The sequence below is a fragment of the Phocoena phocoena genome, chromosome 17, assembly GCF_963924675.1.
Source record: "Phocoena phocoena chromosome 17, mPhoPho1.1, whole genome shotgun sequence".
In the NCBI taxonomy this organism is placed as follows: Eukaryota; Metazoa; Chordata; class Mammalia; order Artiodactyla; family Phocoenidae; genus Phocoena; species Phocoena phocoena.
The window spans coordinates 80,755,390-80,774,430 of record NC_089235.1 but is presented as its reverse complement, the minus strand read 5'-3'; the positions used below and the strand labels follow the sequence as shown (position 1 = coordinate 80,774,430).

Below are 19,041 nucleotides of genomic sequence, written 5' to 3'. Positions count from 1 at the left end.
CCTTGGATTTGGCAGTGACTTTTTAGGTACAACGTCCAAGGCACGATTCACGAAAGAAACAATTGATAAGCCGGACTTCATTAAAATTAAAAATTTCTGCTCTGCGGAAGACAGTGTCAAGCGAATGAGCAGACAAGCCATAGACTGGGAGAAAACGTTTGCAAAAGACACAAATGATAAAGGACTGTTATCTGAAATATACAAAGAACTCTTAAACCCCAGCAGTAAGAAAACAACCTGATTTTAAAATGGGCCAAAGGGACTTCCCTCATGGCACAGTGGTTAAGAATCCACCCGCTGGTGCAGGGGACACGGGTTCAAGCCCTGGTCCGGGAAGATCCCACATGCCGCAGAGCAACTAAGCCCGTGCGCCACAACTACTGAGCCTGTGTTCTAGAGCCCGTGAGCCACAACTACTGAGCCCACGCACCTAGAGCCCGTGCTCCACAACTACTGAGCCTGTGCTCTAGAGCCCACAAGCCACAGCTACTGAGCCCACGAGCCACAACTACCGAGCCCCCGTGCCTAGAGCCCGTGCTCCGCAACAAGAGAAGCCACCACAACGGGAAACCCGCGCACCGCAACGAATAGTAGCCCTGGCTCGCCGCAACTAGAGAAAGCCTGCACACAGCAACAAAGACCCAATGCGGCCAACTAATAAATAAATAAATAAATAAATAATGTAAAAGGAAAATCTTTAAAGCAGCCAGGAGTCTCTTGGGGTGGGGGAGCAGGTGGCAGAGGTGAGCCCCACTCATCTCTCTGGGACTTGGTCCGGCCCGTCATGGCTGGTACAGCTGTGGGACGTGGTGCAGACCTAGACCTTCAGTGGGCGGATATGGTGTGTGGTCAAGTCCATGTATCCCGAGGGGCAGCGTCACTCATGTCACCAGGCAAGTGAGGCTCAGAAGAGGCTGAGCGTCTTGGGTGGCCCCCTGCGCTCGGTGGCGGGGCCATGATTTGGGCCCCACAGCTCCCCAGCTCTCCCTTAGCCTGATGCAGGCTTTCTCAGGAACTGGGGGACAGTTTTATCGTCTCTGTCCAGGTGCAGAGTGCCGACTGTGTGTGGGCAGTCAGAGGAGGGCAGTTGGCCTTTCTGGAGTTCACAGGAGCCTCTGTGGTTGAAATCCAAGGCCTGAGATGCTGATGCACAAGGGATGTGTTGACCACCCCTGGTAGGAACACAGGCAGGTGCTGAGCCCGGGAGTGAGGCCTGCAGGGCAGTACTCATAGATTCCAAAGCCAGAGAGGCCCCTGGGAGGTCCCCCTCCTGGCTCTTCCTTACAGAAATAGTTCTGTGCCTGGTTCTAGCGTGGGACCAGAGCAGAGACACTCACAGAGGCCCTGGCAGGGAGTGTTGCCGTGGGCAGCAGCTGGGGTCTGGGGGAAGCTCCCGGATCAGGAGAGCCCCCAGAGGGGAAGGCTGCAGGGAAATGTGTGAGGGGAGTTCCCAGGCCAGGAGGGCAGCTTACTCTAGGCTGCAGTGACCAGATGTCAGGGCCTATGAAGAGTGCAGAGCTCACTGCTGGGAGCCCCAGGAGGCACCAGGCCCCCACAGCCTGCAGCCCCCGGGGGGCGGGTGTGAAGAGGACAGTGAGAAATGACCAGGCCTCTGGGCCCTGACCTCAGACACCCATGAGGTCAGCAAGTGGGTAATGGGTCCAGGCTGGCAAAGGGGTCAGATTTCCTCCTCTCGTCCATAACCTGTTCTCCCTAGGACTTCCCCCAGGTAACCTGTCCCCACCAAGACCTCCCCAGGTAACCTGTTCCCCCCAGGACCTCCCCAGGTAACCTGCCCCCCCCACGACCTCCCCGGGTAACCTGTTCCCCCCAGGACCTCCTCAGGTAACCTGCCCCCCCCAGGACCTCCCCGGGTAACCTGCCCCCCCCAGGACCTCCCCGGGTAATCTGCCCCCCCCCCAAGACCTCCCTGGGTAACCTGCCCCCCCCGGACCTCCCCGGGTAATCTGCCCCCCCCCAGGACCTCCCCGGGTAATCTGCCCCCCCCAGGACCTCCCCGGGTAACCGGTTCCCCCCAGGACTTCCCCGGGTAACCTGCCCCCCCCCAGGACCTCCCCGGGTAACCTGCCCCCACCGGACCTCCCCGGGTAATCTGCCCCCCCCAGGACCTCCCCGGGTAATCTGCCCCCCCCAAGACCTCCCTGGGTAACCTGTTCCCCCCAGGACTTCCCCAGGTAACCTGCCCCCCCCAGGACCTCCCCAGGTAACCTGTACTGCACCGCCCCCCCCCCGCCCCCACCAGGACCTCCTCGCTCCGCTGGAACTCGGGCACCAAGGAGCGCATGCTCATCAAAGTTGCCGACAGGGAGCCCAGCTTCCTTTCCCCCCAGGGCAACGGCTACCCCCTGGACAGCCAGCCCAGGGGTCGCTCCCGCAGACCCTCTGGGGGACAGCACTCGCCCAGCCTACAGACCTTCACCTCCGACGCGGACGGCCCTGTCTTCTTCTCAGAGAGGAGGCCGTCACCCTTCCTGAAGAGGGCTGAGCTGGGGAGCTGCTCCCCACTGCTGGCCCAGCCCCGCAAGCCCGCCGCCGACTCTCAGCCGTCCTCCCCGCGTTACGCCTACGAGCCCCCCCTCTACGAAGAGCCCCCCGTGGAGTACCAGGCCCCCATCTATGACGAGCCCCCCATGGATGTGCAGTTTGAGGCCGGCGGGGGCTATCAGGCCGGCTCGCCTCGGCGGTCTCCCAGCCGCAAGCCGCCCAAGCAGGCCTCCACGTCGCCCTACCAGCAGCTGGTGCTCACCAGGCAGAAGTGCCCCGAGCGCTACCTGAGCCTGGAGTACAGCCCGGCTGGCAAGGAGTACGTCCGCCAGCTGGTGTATGTGGAGCAGGCCGGCTCCAGCCCCAAGCTGCGCGCGGGCCCGAGGCACAAGTACTCGCCCCACCCAGGCGGCGGCTCCCTCTCCCTGCAGCCCAGCCCCTGCCTGCTGCGCGGCCAGCGCCCAGGGGCCACGTCCGGGGACTACAGCAGCATGGAGGGGCCCGAGCTGCGGCCCGCCCAGCCGCCCATGGCGCCGCCCCAGGCCCAGGACGATGCCATGTCCTGGTCCAGCCAGCAGGACACCATGTCCTCGACGGGCTGCTCCCCCAGCACACGAAAGAGGAAGAGCAGGAACCCCTCTGCGTGCCACACCCCCAGCGCCCTGCCCACCGAGGGCCCCGGGGACCGCGACCCGCTTGGCCAGCAGCCCCTGACCGAGGAGCGGCCCCTGTGCGGCCCCAGCCTGGCGCCCACAAGGCGTGCAGAGGGCGAGGCGCGTGAGGGGGACGGGACCCGGGGCGAGGCCGAGCCCTTCCTGGCTCAGGCCCGGCTGGCCTGGGAGGCACAGCAGGCCCGCCTGCACATGAAGCAGAGGGGCAGCTGGGACTCACAGCAGGACGGCTCGGGCTACGAGAGCGACGGGGCCGTGCCGCTGCCCATGCCTGGGCCTGTGGTGCGCGCCTTCAGCGAGGATGAGGCGCTGGCCCAGCAGGAGAGCAAAAAGCACTGGCAGAGGGCCGCCTCGGACCGGCTCGCCTTCCCCCAGGCCCTGCTCGAGAAGAGCGTGTCTGTGCAGACCAGCCTGGCCTCCCCGGAGCCCTACCTCCACCCCTCTCAGGTAGGGGCCGGGCCGCGGCCGGGTCCCCGGGCAGGGGTGGTGTGGCTTCACGGTTCCCAGCAGGCATGAGTGAGGACAGACGGTAGATGCCCCCCAGGCCTCTGCCAGCACGGGGGTCTCTTACCTCAGCTGCTGGCCAGGCCCCACAGTGCTGCCACGTCACCAGGGGGCTAGAGGCCATGTCCTGATTCCAGGCCACAGAGGCCGCCACCTGCCCACTGAGCCCTGAGCCTCTGTTCTTCTACCTGTGAATGGCTCTCAGGTGAGGAGCTGTGCAGGTAGAGCACCAGGCGCTCCTTGGGTGGCTCAGAGCCTGGGGCCAGGACACATTCAGCAAGCCCCAGGTGGCTCCCAGAACCCCACACTGTAGCTGGAGCCAAAGCAGAAGCCCAGCCTGCGGTGTCTTCCCTGCTCAGTGCTGGGCGTGGGCATCCATCAGGCCCTCGGGATCCTTGTGCACCTTCTGTCCCGGTTGCGTGCAAGGAGCATGGTGCCCAGGGCTTGGTGTCGCCCAGTATCCTCGTTCTCACCTCCTGGTCCCTGACCTTTCTCACCAGTCTGCTGCCTGAAGCCAAGGCTGAGGGTCTGCCCTGGCCTCTGCTCAGAGCTGGCACTGGCCACAGGGCCTCCCGGGGTCAGGATCCTCATGTCCACCCCCAGTCCTGGTGGGGAAGACATGCCCAAGAACTACGGCATCTTAGGTGGCCAGCATCCCCTGGGGCACTTAGTGTTCCTCCAGACTGGAGAGCTCAGAGCAGCGTTTCTGTCTGTGGCTTGTAACACAGGAGGACATCAGGACAGATGGGAAGAGGCGGGGGGGCAGGTGGTAGGTGGAGTGTGAACAGCTGCATCCTGGGGCACCTGGCTCCCAGCATGTGACCTGGACAGCAGGACGCGTGGGCTCCAGGGGCCTGACCGAGGTCCACTCCTGGCGCTGCTCAGGGAGGTACCTTCCCTGCTTTCAAGACCAAGGGTTGGGGAGGCCAGCACGGGTTTGGGGACGAGAGCCCACCTCCCAGACAGAGGGGACAGGAGCCCCTAAAGAGTGTTGGGTGAGGGGCTGTTATCTCAGTGCAGGTACGTGGAGGCTGTTGGTGGCGGGGGTGGGGGTGGGGGTGCGGCTTGGGGCAACGCTCTCCCTTCCCAGCATCACGGGAGCGGAGGGCCGCAGCCCACGGCCCTCTCAGGCCTGGCTCTGCCCCTCTGCATGGCATCGCTCTTCCCGATGCCCGAGACTCCAAACGCTATCTTTGTTGGGGAAAAGGGTTCAGCCGTTGTGGCCCAGAGACATTTGTGTTTCTCTGTCAAATGTTGCATCTGGGGGTTTCTGCTGCTTTGTGGGGCTAACCTTCCCATCTGAACCAGCAGAAGGCAAACAGCCGCGGCAAGGCCAGTAGGAGGCAGCACCTTCCTGCATCCACGCACGGTCCAGCTCCCTGCCTGGGGAGAGCCCTGTGAGCACTGGGGATGCAGCGTCCCTGGGCCCTCTCCCACCTGGGGCTACGGCAGCCCAAGAAGCTGACGAGACACATGCGCGGCTCCCTCCTGCCCCCAGACCCATGCTGGCCACCCCCAAACCTCGGTCTCCAGACCAGGGCAGGCACCTCCCGGAGGCCAAGCCCGCAGGGTAAAAGTCAGAGGGAGGGCTTCTCTGGGTCCCTGTGAGACCAGTACAAGGCGCAGAGCTGGAAGCCCAGGCCCGGCCTCACCCCACCCCACCCCGCCCAGGCCTCTCTCCTACAGCAGCTTCAGGTCCCGCTTGGGGTAGGGGGGCCACATCTCTCACCTGGCTGGGTCACGGGCCCCCACCCCCTCACAGCCCCCCTGTCCTCCCCAGTCTGAGGACCTTGGCACCTGCGCCCAGTTCGAGAGCAGCCGGCAGACCCGGAGCGTGATGCCCAGCGCCAGCTGCGTGTTCCCCACCTTCACACTTCGCAAGCCGTCCTCGGAGACCGACATCGAGAACTGGGCCTCCAAGCACTTCAACAAACACACACAGGGCCTCTTCCGGCGGAAGGTGTCCATTGCCAACATGCTGGCGTGGAGCAGCGAGTCCATCAAGAAGCCCATGATCGTGACCAGCGACCGCCACGTGAAGAAGGAGGCCTGTGAGGTCTTCAAGCTGATCCAGATGTACATGGGCGACCGGCGCGCCAAGGCCGACCCGCTGCACGTGGCCCTGGAGATCGCCACCAAGGGCTGGAGCGTGCAGGGCCTGCGGGACGAGCTCTACATCCAGCTGTGCCGGCAGACCACCGAGAACTTCCGCCTTGAGAGCCTGGCCCGCGGCTGGGAGCTCATGGCCATCTGCCTGGCCTTCTTCCCGCCCACGCCCAAGTTCCACTCCTACCTGGAGGGCTACATCTACCGGCACATGGACCCCGTCAACGACACCAAAGGTAAGACCCAGACAGGACCCCTGGGCTCTGCCACCAGCTCAAGTACAGGCTGTGGCTAGAGCTTCCGTCTGCGCTGGGTGGCACCTGGCAGCAGCAGGTACACGAACACAGCATCTCCCGGAGGCGCACATCCTTGGCCTCCCTTGGCACTGGGATGCGGGGCCCTCAGGCAGCCCCTTCTCAGCACTGAGGCCCTGAGAAGAGCCACAGGCAGTTGTGGCACAGGGTCCCTCCCTGGCCACGGGCTGACAGGTGGGGGTCTGCTTGAGGACCCATGTCTCCGCCAGCTGGCACCCACTCCACTCTGAGGCTACCGTCCTGGTCACCCTGCCTGACGAGGGCAGGGAGGCCAGTCAGCCTGTGTGCACTTAGAGCGTTTGCCCTGGCCACTATGCCTTGTGGCCATCGCAGGGGGGCTTCTGATGGGCGCCCTGGCCCAGCGCTGGGTCTGAGGGGTCTGTGCCATAGGCTGTTGAGGTGCTGTGAGCTGAGCTGGCCTGAGCCGCCTCAGGCGTTCAGAGGTTGGGACCACCATGGACAGCAGCCTGCTGATGGCTGCTTGGGGTTCCTGAAGGCCATGCGTCAGGTCTGTGTGGGCCCCGCTTGGCCTTCCTTGGGGAGGACTCTGGGCCACGGTCCCGCTAGCCTGGCGGTGCTTGCCTTGGGCTGGGCAGAGTGAGCATGGGGGTGGAGCTGCAGGCAGCGCCTGCCAGTGCAGCAGGCCGTCTGCCACCCCGTGTCCATGTCTGTGAGTGTCTGCCGTGCCAAAGATTGCTCAGTGGGAGTGGCCATCCACGCTGGTCTAGCCAGGGCTTTGCCCCAGCCCAGGTGTGAGGGGCCGAGGCCTGTGCACACAGCGATGAGGGCTGCAGGGCAGTGGGGGGGCCCGGGGAAGGTGTGTGAAGCATAGGCACCATCCAGCACACCAGCCGTTTAGGGGCAGATCTTGGAAGCCATGAAACGTTTGCTCAGGCTTGCAGTTTTTGAAGCAGGATCACTGAACACTGCAGACGGGTCTCCCCAGGGGGCTCCCTGGACGAAGCGGGCAGCCTGGACCCGCCTCTGTCTTCTCAGACCTTCCCAGAAGCAGGTGGGCCCCCAGTGGCTTCATGGTTCACCTCAGCCTCTTCCAAAAAGGTCTTGAAACGTCCCTGCCGTGAGCTGGAGGTTTGGAAGTGTGTGTCAGCCGCTCAGCACACAGCCCTCGGGGGCCCCAGGAGTGCTTGCTGAGTGAAAGGTGAGTGAGCCGTGGACAGAGGCCAGAGGCTCCAGGCTGTGCCCTCTCTGGCTGGGGCGTCCATGAAGAGCTGGACGTTGCGGTTTTGCACGGAGGTTAGTGCACTTTCGCCCTAGTGTCTGTGCCATAGGAGCCAGACTGAGAGAACCGAGCTTCAGCCTGGCAGTCATGGTTTTGAGGCCCCGGTGGTCTCTGCCCACAGACCACGCTGGGTCTGTGTGGTCCCGCTAGCAGGGTTCTGTGTCTGTGGGATCTGGTCTTACATCTGTGGCACAGGGTTGCCCTCCAGCCAAAGCCCTGTCTCCAGCCCTGAGACCCACTCCTGGGTGGGCGTTTTCTGCCAGGCCCTGCTCGTCACTGAGCCCAGAGGAGAGGCCTCGATCTTCCTCCCACTGGCCCCTGTCGAGAACATGGGTGCCGGCTGCCAGTCAGGAGGGCAGGCCCCATCAGCCCAGAAGGACCTAGCCTGTGCTTAGAAAAAGGAAATGCAGTCCATCCTGGGAGCACCAACGGGGGCAGAGCTGAGCTGGCTCCCGTGTGTGGGGCCTCACCCTGAACCATACTGCCTGCCTTGGCCTCAGAAGCTTTTGATTCATGTGCCAGCACGTGTTTCACATCTGCTGTGTGGTCACCACTCCGAGGGAACAAGGTACCGCACAGTGAACCCCAATTCACGTGACCCCACCCCCTGGCTTAGCCTCGGCTCGCACGTGGTCACACCTTTGTACCAGCCACCACCAGGTGACTCCACAGCCTTTCTGCCCTGAACTTCCCTAAGCGTGCTGTCAGCACAGGCATCACAGGGATGCTCCACAAAGAGCACACGAGAAGGCTGCAGACCCTGAGGGCTACATGTGCCTTCACAGCAAGACGCTGCCTTCCAGGTGAAGATGGCAGGACGATCACGTGCATTTACTTGCATTCCACCCTGAACTCACGATAAAAGTGAAGGAATTTTTTAAAGGCAGAAAAAGAAACCTCACAAGGAAATGTAAAATGCTGCAGCCACTATGGAAAACAGAATGGCAGTTTCTCAAAGGATTAAAAATAGAATTATCGTAGGACTCAGCAATTCCACTTGTGGGTATATACCCAAAATAATTGAAAGCAGGAGCATGAACAGATATTTGTACACCCATGTTCATAGCAGCATATTCACAATAGCCAAGAGGTAGAAAGCAGCCCAGGTGTCCATTGATGGATGAATAGATAAATAAAATGTCATCTGTACACATAATGGAATTGTTCAGCCTAATAGGGAAGGAACTTCTGGCACAGGCTACAACATAGCTGAATCCTGAAAACATTATGCTGAGTGAGATAAGGCAGACCCAAAAAGACAAATACTGCACGAATCAGATAAGTGTATGAGGTCCCTAGAGTAGTCGAGTTCCTGCAGAATGGTGGGTGCCATGGGTTACGGGGAGGGAGACATGGAGAGTTGTTTGATTCGTACAGACTTCCCATTTTGGGAGATGAAGAAGTGCTGGAGATGGATGGTGGTGACGATTGCACAGTAATATGAATGTAATTAATACCCTGAACTGTACAATTAAAGCCGGTTAAGATGGCAGATTTTATGTTACGTATAATTTATCACAATAAAAAATACTGAAACCCACCAGGACAAAGAGAATGGAAGAGGAAGAGCAACCATGCTTTGGAAGCTGAAAAGCACATGGACAAGTGGCTGGAAACTGACTTGGCCGACCAAGAAACGTGGATCCCAAGCAGGTGGTGGGGAAGCTGACGAGTCGAAGCAAGTAGCAAACCCTAAAAAGCGCAGCAGTGGGTGGAGCCAGCTTCCTCCAGCAATGGTATGGAAGTGGGAGTGACCACGAAGCTGAAAACAAAAGGACTAGTTGAAGGTCTGTTTAGGAAGCAAAGCAGCTACAATGGAGTAGGCAAGGTTAAAGACTCTGCACCCAGAGCATCTGGACTCAGATCTCAGCCACTTTTTCAAAATAGGCCATACTCTGAGCCATAAAACAAGTCTCAATAAAGGTTAAAGAACGTGAGTCATAGGGTGGTCCAGTGGGTAAGACTCCACACTCCCAATGCAGGGGGTGCGGGTTTGATCCCTGGTCAGGGAAGTAGAACCCACACGCATGCCGCAACTAAGAGTCCACGTGCCGTGACTAAGAAGTCCGCGTGCCGCAACTAAGACCCGGCACAGACAAAATAAATACTAAAAAAAAAAAAAAAAGCAGAATGTGAGTCATAGAAAGTGTGTTCTCTAACCACAGTGGAATTAAATTGGCAATCAGCAACATAAAGATATCTGGAAAATCCCTGAGTATTTGGAAACTAAAGAACATACTACTGAACAATCCATGGGTCAAATAAAAATGAAAAAGGAAGGTGCAGAGTATTTTGAATTGAAAGAAAATGAAAACAAAACATTAAAATTTGTGTGATGCAGCTAAAGCAGTACTTAGAGGGAAATTTATGGCACCTAACTGTCTGTATTAGGAAATAAATCAGTTATCTCAGCTACTTTAAGAAACTTAAAAACAGTGAGAGGAAATTATATCAAAAAGTAAGGAGTGGCTTCCCTGGTGGCGCAGTGGTTGAGAGTCCGCCTGCCCATGCAGGGGACACGGGTTCGTGTCCCGGTCCGGGAAGATCCCACATCCCGTGGAGCGGCTGGGCGCATGAGCCATGGCCGCTGAGCCTGCGCGTCTGGAGCCTGTGCTCTGCAACGGGAGAGGCCACAACGGTGAGAGGCCCATGTACCGCAAAAAAAAAAAAAATAATAATAATAATAATAAGGAAATATTATGAACAACATTATGCCAGTAAATATGACGAGTTAGAGGAAATGGAAAAATTCCTTGAAAGACACAAACTACCAAACATCACTCAATAAAAAATAGATAACCAGAAAAATCATATGTCTGTTAAAGAAATTGGTACTTTATGAAACTTTCCCACAAAGAAAATTCCAGGCCCAAATGGCTTCACTAGTGAATTCTATCAACTATTTCATTGTTTGTATAGCAATTAACTCAGAAAATTGAAGTGGAGGGAATATTTCCCAATTCTCTCTATATCAAAATTAGAAAAGGGCATTACCAAAAATTTGAAAGAGAAGCACAGATAGTATCCCTCATGAGGATAGGACAAAAATGAACCGTATTTTAGCAAATTAAATCCAAGAATATATTAAAAGGATAATGCATCTTGAATAAGTGGGGTTTATCTGAGGAATGAAAAGTTGGTTTAACATTCAAAAATCAATCAATGTAATTTGCCATATCAACAGAGTAAAAAAAAAAACATACGATCATCTCAATAAGTGTAGAAAAAGCATTCGACAAAATCCAACATTCCATTCCTGATTTAAAAACTTGGAAGAGAAGGGAGTCTCTTCAACCTCGTATCTTTCCTTGCCCTGTCAGCCTAGGGCCTAGAAGCAGTGACACCCCAATAGCATTGAGGACACCTGACCCGCAGCTCTTGGTTTCTACCATTTTCCATTAAAAGGAACCAGAGCTGTCTGGAGAAACAGCTGATTCTAAGGCTGGGGTAGGGAATGTACAAGATGCAGTGCCAGAAGGGAGGATGTGCCAGAGGGGAGACGATGGGGCGTGTCACAGGACACGGGTCACAGGACACAGAGCTCCCCGGGGCCACAGCTAGAGCACTTTAAGGAACAGAATAAAGTCATATTGAACTGTAAGCCGACAATGTAAGATGAATATCCCTAAGCCCATACTGATATAAATGATTAGATAGATATATGGGACTTCCCTGGTGGTCCAGTGGTTAAGACTCCACACTTCCACTGCAGGGGGTGAGGGTTCGATCCCTGGTTGGGGAGCTAAGATCCCCAAATGCCGCGCAATGCGGCCAAAAAAACGAAAGAAAGAAAAAAAGAATTACAAATAATTTATGTAGGTAAGAGGGTCCACCATGAGGGGAGCGTGAATCCCACCTCAGTGTGGGCTGTGTGCCTCGACTTCCTTCCAGAGCACGGGATGGGGGGATGGAGGGTCCGGATCGACAGTGCTGAGTTATTTTGTGCAGGGTGTGTGTGTGGGGGGGGTGCCCAGGTCAGCCAGAGAGGGGAGCCAGGCCCCTTCTCTCTCACTCAGCACCCACTCAGCCCCTGGAGCGCAGCCACGTAGGAACCAGATGGCTGGGCTGCGGCCCTCTAGGGGCTCCCTACCCCTGCCTTTCTGTCGGCCAGCGGGTCATGAGCTGACTACATCCTCTCCCCACTGCCCAGGGGCATGTTCCTGGCACCTCCCCAGCCACACGACCCAGGTGTGCCCACACACCCACCCCTGTGCCCAGGACTGTGAGCGAGCCACCCGCCCCCGCCCGGCACTCCCCTCCACCTCTGGCGGGGCATCAGCCCATCTCCCTCTGAGGAGTCCAGCAGGCTGGGGCAGTGACCTCCCAGCTGCCCAGGGTCAGCCCCGAGTGGGACCGTGTGGGCACGTGTTCCTCTTTGTGTTCTGTGGCCTCACCCTTTGTTTGCTCCCCAGTGACACAGCACATGAAAGCGCTTCTGGAAAGGAACAGTAAGAAGAAGTCCAAGTTGAGAAAGAAACCCAAGCCTTATGTTGAGGAGCCGGATGGTAGGGCCTCTCCCGCAGCCCCTGTGCGCTGCGTCTGCACAGCTCTGCTCTCCGGCCTCGGCCGCCTGGCCTCCTCTCTCTAACCGCTTCTGGGCTGGGGGGACAGTGGGGGGACACTAACCGTCAGGTCTCCTCCTGAGTGGGCTGGAAGCCCAGGTCGTCGACAGGGCTCCTGGGAGAGGCCATACCTGCCCTGCGCCTTTCTCCACGGTGCTCAGAACAATTTCCAAAGTGCATGCTGGGTTCTCAGTGGGGCGGGGCCTGCTGGAGGCACCCCGAAGTGAGGGAGTGCCCTGTGGGCAGGTGCCTCCCCAGCCCTGACCTCCAGCCGGGCCACCCCTGGGGCTGGGGGCCAAGCCTGGCACTGTTTCCCTGGGGCCCCCAGCACAACCCACCCCCACCCAAGCTCCCGAGAAGCCCTGTTAGCCCAAGGCTGTGCTCTCCTGGCCAGGAGACCCAGCCGTCCATTTCTGTCCCATGAGCCTCCCTTCTTGGCACCAGGGCCCTGGGACCAGCCCCCATCCCACCTGTACCTGGTTACCCACACTTGCCCCACTCTTCTTCCTGTGAGACTCACCCTTGGCACCCCTTCCTCTGGGAAGCTCTCTGGCTACATGCTACCCTCACCAGAAGAAGGGGGGCAGCCACAGTCCAGGCTTCCCAGCCACCCTTGGGGCCCTGTCCTTGGGGAAGGAGCTTTGAGCTCCATCCACTGGAGTCCCGATGCAATAGTGAGGGGGGGGCTGGGGGCACAGAGTGCAGGCTCCTGTGGGCTGGGGGTGGTTGGAGCCCCGAGTGGGTCAGAGGAGGGGGCTAGTTCCCCCGGGACCCAGCAGAGTCCGTGCCAAGAGGTGGCAGGTCCTGGCCACACCCAGCAGCCTTCGAGGTTCTTGGCCTGGGCACCTGGCACAGCAGCAGAGGCTCTGGGAGGGCTGCTTTGTCGGTCGCTCTGGGGGCCGCTATTTCTCCGCTGGGTGGGAGCATGCCCTGGCAAGGCCAGAACGGGGCAGTGGACTCAGAGTCCCCCACAGCACCATGTGGGTTTCCCTGGGTTGGCCACGGGCACTCAGACACCCCATAGTCTTGGCCCAGGAGGCTGTGCCCTGGCAGCAGAGGTGCCCCAGCCCTGAGACTCCAGGCACACGAGGCCTCAGTCCTTGGTCTGCCCACAAAAGCTTGGACTCCAGCAGCTGCAGCCCTCAACTGAGCCCTCACTCCATGCCAGACTGAGGTCAGCCCTTCATGGGCACCTGTCCCCATCCTACAGAGAGGAAATAAGGCCTGGAAAGGCTGCACCACAATCGCCAGGTGAGAGGTGGTGGCCCAAGGATATTCAGATCACAGCCTGTTGGAGAGGCCGGTTTGGTCCCAGGAAGCCCTGTGACACGAGGTCAGGGCAAGTCTGCCCACGGGCCCCGAGCCCAGGGACAGGAGGCTGTCCCCCAAGGGAGGGGTGGGCATGCTCCCAGGGTGCGGAAAGCGAGCAGGCGCCGCCCGCTGCCCTGCCACCAAGCACTCTCTGGGCTCCCGGTGCTCAAGCTGCAGCCCAGGTCCCGTTTGCTTGAGCACCATCCACTCTCCCTGAGCCCAGAGCCTGCCCACGTGGGCCAGTGGCGGAAGGTTCCAAGTGCTGTGTCCCAAGCTGGCTGATTGGTAGCTGCAGCTAGGATTCTGTTTGGGTCTGTGGGGCCCCAGGGACCTGAAAGAGATTCTTCACGGTTTAAACACCTATAAGAAACGTTTGTTTTCACTTCGATTACTCTAAACCAGACTCCCCTTACCAGTTATAACGACGGAAGTATTTTGCGGTAACTAGAAACGAAAAGGCTTACACGCATCAGACATGTTTGTGTTCTTCACACTGAGGTTCACGGAACCCTGTGTCCTCAGACAACTGCTTCCTTTAAAAAGGACTCTGTTTGTATTTGAGACTTGGGTCCAGAGGCACCCCTCAGGCAGGGAGGCCCAGCGGAGGCAGAGCCTTACAGGGAGCGGGTCTGTCCTGAGCCTGGAGGCACATGGTCAGCCCATCTGTCTGTCCATGGTCTGGGGCAGCCCGGCCCAGATGGCTCCTGTCTTGCTGCTGCTTCCCTTGGCCTGGGCCAGGAAAGATGCGCCACACCTTTCAGACCCTCCCTGGGTGGGGTCTCCTTCCCACTCCCTCTCCCCCCTCCTCCCTTTGCCTCCAGCCCCCCACCCCCACCCCCGCCCCAGCACACCGTATCTGGAAAGACCCGTGGCCTGAGGTCTTTGCCCTCGGGTTGCTGGCCCTGCCACCCTCCATGACCACCAGCTAGAACTTCTGCTTTCAGGGGTGAGGTTTTAGAAAGCCCCCTCCCTTGAGAAAGGAGACCAGTCCTCCTGTCACCTTCAGCCCTCAGGCAGAGTCACCATGTGGTCCTTCCCCAGCATTGCCCTCCCAGCAAAACCCAGGGTCAGGGCACAGGGCATCCCCTCCACACTCATGCCCCTCCCAAGTGAGCCAGGCCCTGGGCCTCCCTCTCCCTGATCTCCACCCAGGCAGCCTTCGACCAAGCAGGCGTGAGGTCCTGTGGGCTAAGGCCTCTCCCTGGGCTGTCCAGTGCCTCTGGCTGGAAGCCGGGCTGCAAGAGAGCTGGGCCTGCTGTCCAGCCCCTCGCAAAGCTCCCTTCTCCAGTGCTGGCTCAAGGTGATGGGCGCCGAGTGCCTGCAGGCGTGCAGCACATGGAGGTCACCCTTCTCAGGGGGCCCCCCCAGGCCCTGCCCTGTCCTGCCTGCGACTCCCTCGGGGGAATAGACCTCATCCCCAGCCTGACCTTCCTGGCCAGGGGGAGGGTTGGGTAGGCTGGCGGAGGGCTTCCTTCTTCAACCTGGCTCCTCTGGAGGAGGGGGCAGCGCCCCCTCGCCTCTTCACATGAGTGTACTTCTGAAGGGCGGCCCAGGAGTGTAAGGACCCACTGCCTGGGCGGGGCAAGCAGCAGGCAGGAGGCTGGCTGGGCCTGGGCGCCAGGTTCTTGCAGGAGCCACCTCTCCTCACCCCTCTTGCTGCTTCCTCCTCAGTCACTGGTTGGCCTGCAGCCTCTGCTCCCACTCATCCATGCCAAGCCAACTGGCACCATTCTTTTCCAGGGGTGGCAATAAGCACATACGCCAAGTACTGTTACCACAAGCTGCAGAAGGCGGCCCTGACTGGAGCCAAGAAGGTACGAGCTCCTCCCAGAACCGCTGGGCAGGGGTGGGCGGGCAGCCTGCGCCGGTGATAACCAGACAGAGTCCAGCGGGAGGCGGTGGGGGGGGGGCAGCCTGCGCCGGCGATGCCCGGACAGGGTCCAGCGGGCGGAGGTGGGTGGGCAGCCTGTGCCGGTGATGCCTAGACAGAGTCCAGCGGGAGGTGGGGGGGGGCAGGTGGGGCACTTAACGGCTCACAGTGCGGAGGGTGCCACTTGGAGCTTCTGATGCCGCAGGTGGCCCAGCAGGAGGCGCCTCTGGTGACTCAGGGGCCAGGGAGTTGGGGGTCCCCGGCTTGGGCCTGGGGCTCACAGGGACGAGAGGACAGAAGGAGGAAAGAGGGCGGGTGAGCCAGGGGCAGCCCTTGCAGGGGTGTAGGGGGAGGGAGGGCTGGGAGCTGGGCGCCAGGCCACACTGGGACAGAGAGCTGGGCCGCCTTTGCAGGGGCTGAAGAAGCCCAACGTGGAGGAGATCCGGCATGCCAAGAACGCTGTGTTCAGCCCGTCCATGTTTGGCAGTGCGCTGCAGGAGGTCATGAGCATGCAGAGGGAGCGCTTCCCCGATCGGCAGCTGCCCTGGGTGCAGACTCGGCTGTCCGAGGAGGTGCTTGCACTCAACGGTGACCAGACGGAAGGCATCTTCAGGTGCCCTGCAACCTGGGCCCCGGGCCCCTGCCTCAGAGCAGCCAGAGAAGCCCCCTGAGAGGCCAGCATGCAGGCAGGGAAGGCAACTTGGAGCAAATAGAAGGGCCGGGCGCTCTGCGGCCAGGAGGGTGGGGAGGGCCCCATCTTTAGGAGGTGGGTCAGCAGGGCTCTCCCTCCTGAGTGGCAGCACACCGGAAGCCAGACAGTGCCCTTGCAGAAATGACCAGCAGGGGCCCAGAGGGTACTTGGGCACCGACCATGGGCAGGGCCTGGAAAGATGCAGCAAGCCCAGCAAACGGCCCTCACCTGAGAGTGGAGATGATGGCCCTGTGCCATGGAGGGTGGCACATGGCCAGGCACCTGCTGTCGTGACTCACCTACCCAGGACCCGGGACAGGTGGGGAAGCAGGCTTATGGGTTTGGGCCTCGGGGACCATTCTGAGGAAGGGATCTGCCTGAGGGCAGTCAGCAGAGGGATGAGGGATGGGGGCCTGGGACAGGGGACCCCAGCCACACTTCCCTCTGGTAGGAAAGAGGCCGTTTGGGCAGAGAGGGGTCAGGCAGCCCTGACCCTGAGCAAGCCCAGCTCCTCCTCCCTGAGGCCTGCCCTGTGCTTGGCAGAGTCCCTGGGGACATTGATGAGGTGAATGCCCTGAAGCTACAGGTGGACCAGTGGAAGGTGCCTACAGGCCTGGAGGACCCCCACGTCCCAGGTAAGCCCCCAGTCCCCTCAGCAGCAGGAGCAGCTCGGACGGTTCAGCCCTCCCTGCTTTCCGTCGTGAAGGGACAGCCCTCTGGTCCATTTCCAGCACAGACGTCCCCCTGCCGTTGGACAGCCTCCGCGGCGCCTCCCTCCGCTTGCCTGCGCACGGTGGCTGCAGAGCCTCTCTTGGTTCCCGGCGCTCGGGGTCAGTCCAGGCCCTCAGGACCAGGAGCCCGCAGGCCTCCGGCCGCGCAGTCCACACGGCTGGGTGGACACCTCCCGTCTGGTCCTGGCCCCTCGCCCCCACCCCCGACACACACGGCCGCTTTCGCCCCTTGCTGCTGGTGGGGCGGGTCCCCGACTGCCCCGCCCAGCCGAAACCCCCGCGCTGCGTCCCCAGCGTCGCTGCTGAAGCTGTGGTACCGGGAGCTGGAGGAGCCCCTGATCCCCCACGAGTTCTACGAGCAGTGCATCGCGCACTACGAGAGCCCCGAGGCCGCCGTGGCCGTGGTGCACGCGCTGCCCCGCATCAACCGCCTGGTGCTGTGCTACCTCATCCGTTTCCTCCAGGTAGGCGGTGCCGCCCCTCCGCGCCCCGCCCCTCCGCGCCCCGCCCCGGCCCACCCGCAGCTCCCCGCTCCCCGCGCAGGTGTTCGTGCAGCCCGCCAATGTGGCCATCACCAAGATGGACGTCAGCAACCTGGCCATGGTGATGGCGCCCAACTGCCTGCGCTGCCGCTCGGACGACCCGCGCATCATCTTTGAGAACACTCGCAAGGAGATGTCCTTCCTGCGCGTGCTCATCCAGCACCTGGACACCACCTTCATGGAGGGCGTGCTATAGCGCGTGGGCACCGAGGGACCGAGGGTGGGGACAGAGCCTGCCCGGGTGCGCCCGGGCAGGGGGCACGCGGGGAGGGGGGAGGGGACGCCCGAGAAGCGGAGGTAGCATGCCAGCTCCGCCCATGCCCGCCCCAGCCCTGGAACCCGCATCCCCCGACCCGGGCCCTCGGCCTGAAGGCGCAACCAAGGCAGAGGGGCTGCGGGAAGGGCGCCTCTGCCCCGCGCCGGGCCTCGTGGCCGTGTCGTTCGGCGCTGCCGCGCCCACCGCCAGCCGCGGTCCGGCCGCGAGAAAGTGCCTTCTGTTTCCTGGAGCCAAGTGACACTGCCCCTCCCGGCCGGCCCGAGAGCACAAGCCGCCCTTGCTGGGGCGAGCCGCCTTGCTGGGGCTGCTGCGCTCAGCTTGGCCCCGGCCCAGCCCGGCTGCCCATCTTGCTCTTCCTCTGCCCTCCCCCTGACCTGGGGGGGGGGGGGTCTCCTGATATGCGACTTCCGCCCTCCCCAGTCCCTTCCCGCCCCCTCCCCCTGCCACTTGTGGCCTCCAGCGTGGTGACTGCACAGGAGTTTGGGGGCTCCAGGGCTCTGGGCTTTTCACCACCAGAGCAGAACCTGGCTGGTGCTGGGCCCGATAGGCTCTCTCTGGGTAGAAAGGGGCCCCCCAAGCCAAAGTCCTCTGGGGTGGGGGGCAGGGTTGGGCAGGCATTATTAGGGCAGGGTGGGGGAGGGGCAAGAGTATTTTTTCTTCGTGTAACTATAAATTCAGAATCTATCCCGCATCCCAACCCGCCTGTGTATAGAGATATAAATAGAGCGAAAGATATAAGAACTAAATTTGCTAATGACAGTCTTAACCCAAATGTTATTTATTTGAGTCCTCTCCCGTCCTCTGCAGACAAGTTGAGATCATTCCTTCATTTTCTTCTCCACCCTCTTGGCTTCTGACCAAAAATCAAACCCTGCCCCATCCCCATCCATGACCTGCAGCAGATGAGAGGGAAGGAGCCCTGAACTGGGGGACCAGAGGGGCACCGGCGACTGCCCTTCCTCGAGGCCAGAGCCGGGGCGGGGGGGGGTGGGGGGTAGGGTGGGTGGGTGGGTGGAGGGGAGGTATCTAGACTCTCAGTTTGTACATTTTCCAATTTGTAATTTTGAGTTCCAATTGTGGTAAAACTTAATTTCTCCCCAGTTATATATATATATATTTAGAGTTGAGTTTTTATTTATTATTAAGAACAAAAAAACCCAGTCCTGCCGAGGCCTGGTGTCCACTGGGGGAGCGTCCTCAGTCTGGGGGTCTCGGGGCCTGGGTAGGGGCGGCCCGGCCACAGACTCTCGCTATGATGCACGGACTCGAGAGATAACAACACTTTGTGTGAATAAAGTACGTATGGACACTTGCGAGCCTGTCGCATCCCATTCCTTCCAGTTGCGGCGGGGCAGCTATCAGCGGCCAGTCGGTTGCTGGTGTGGGCACCAGGGTGGAAGCCAGGCCAAGGGAGAATGAATGGGGGCAGCAGGGGGTGGGGGGGAGAGCAAGGCAGCTTCCCGGGAACGGGGACGAGACTCCAGGTAGGCGCGCAAGGTGCGAGGCACCTGGGGTATCACAACTGAGCCCGAAAGCCCTGCTTGATTGGGAGGGGGGCTTTTTCTGAGCTACCTTACCCGCAAGCTGGCATAGGCTTCTAGGCAGTGTTTATTCACCACCTCTCCGTTCAGCACCCAGCTGGACAGGCAGATTGCTCCACCGGGGTGGGGGTGGGGGGCTTCCTAGGGGTTGGGGGAAGAGACAGGGCGGGTACCTC

The 19,041-nt window shown here is 60.4% G+C and overlaps 1 protein-coding gene across 2 annotated transcripts in view; it reads left to right on the top strand.

The window, feature by feature from the left end:
* ARHGAP39 (Rho GTPase activating protein 39) overlaps positions 1–17,269 on the top strand; it is a 37,243-nt gene extending 19,974 nt beyond the window's left edge. Inside the window, exons 4-11 of one of the 2 annotated variants that reach the window (XM_065895282.1) lie at positions 2,264–3,623; positions 5,461–6,022; positions 11,753–11,845; positions 14,954–15,027; positions 15,497–15,696; positions 16,318–16,409; positions 16,800–16,969; positions 17,049–17,269. In XM_065895282.1, the coding sequence (XP_065751354.1) occupies positions 2,264–3,623; positions 5,461–6,022; positions 11,753–11,845; positions 14,954–15,027; positions 15,497–15,696; positions 16,318–16,409; positions 16,800–16,969; positions 17,049–17,243 (2,746 nt within the window). In that variant the 3' untranslated portion in view covers positions 17,244–17,269. The remainder of the gene's footprint in view (positions 1–2,263; positions 3,624–5,460; positions 6,023–11,752; positions 11,846–14,953; positions 15,028–15,496; positions 15,697–16,317; positions 16,410–16,799; positions 16,970–17,048) is intronic. The other variant, XM_065895283.1, reaches the window with a different exon arrangement.
* The last annotated feature ends 1,772 nt before the right edge of the window (positions 17,270–19,041 follow it).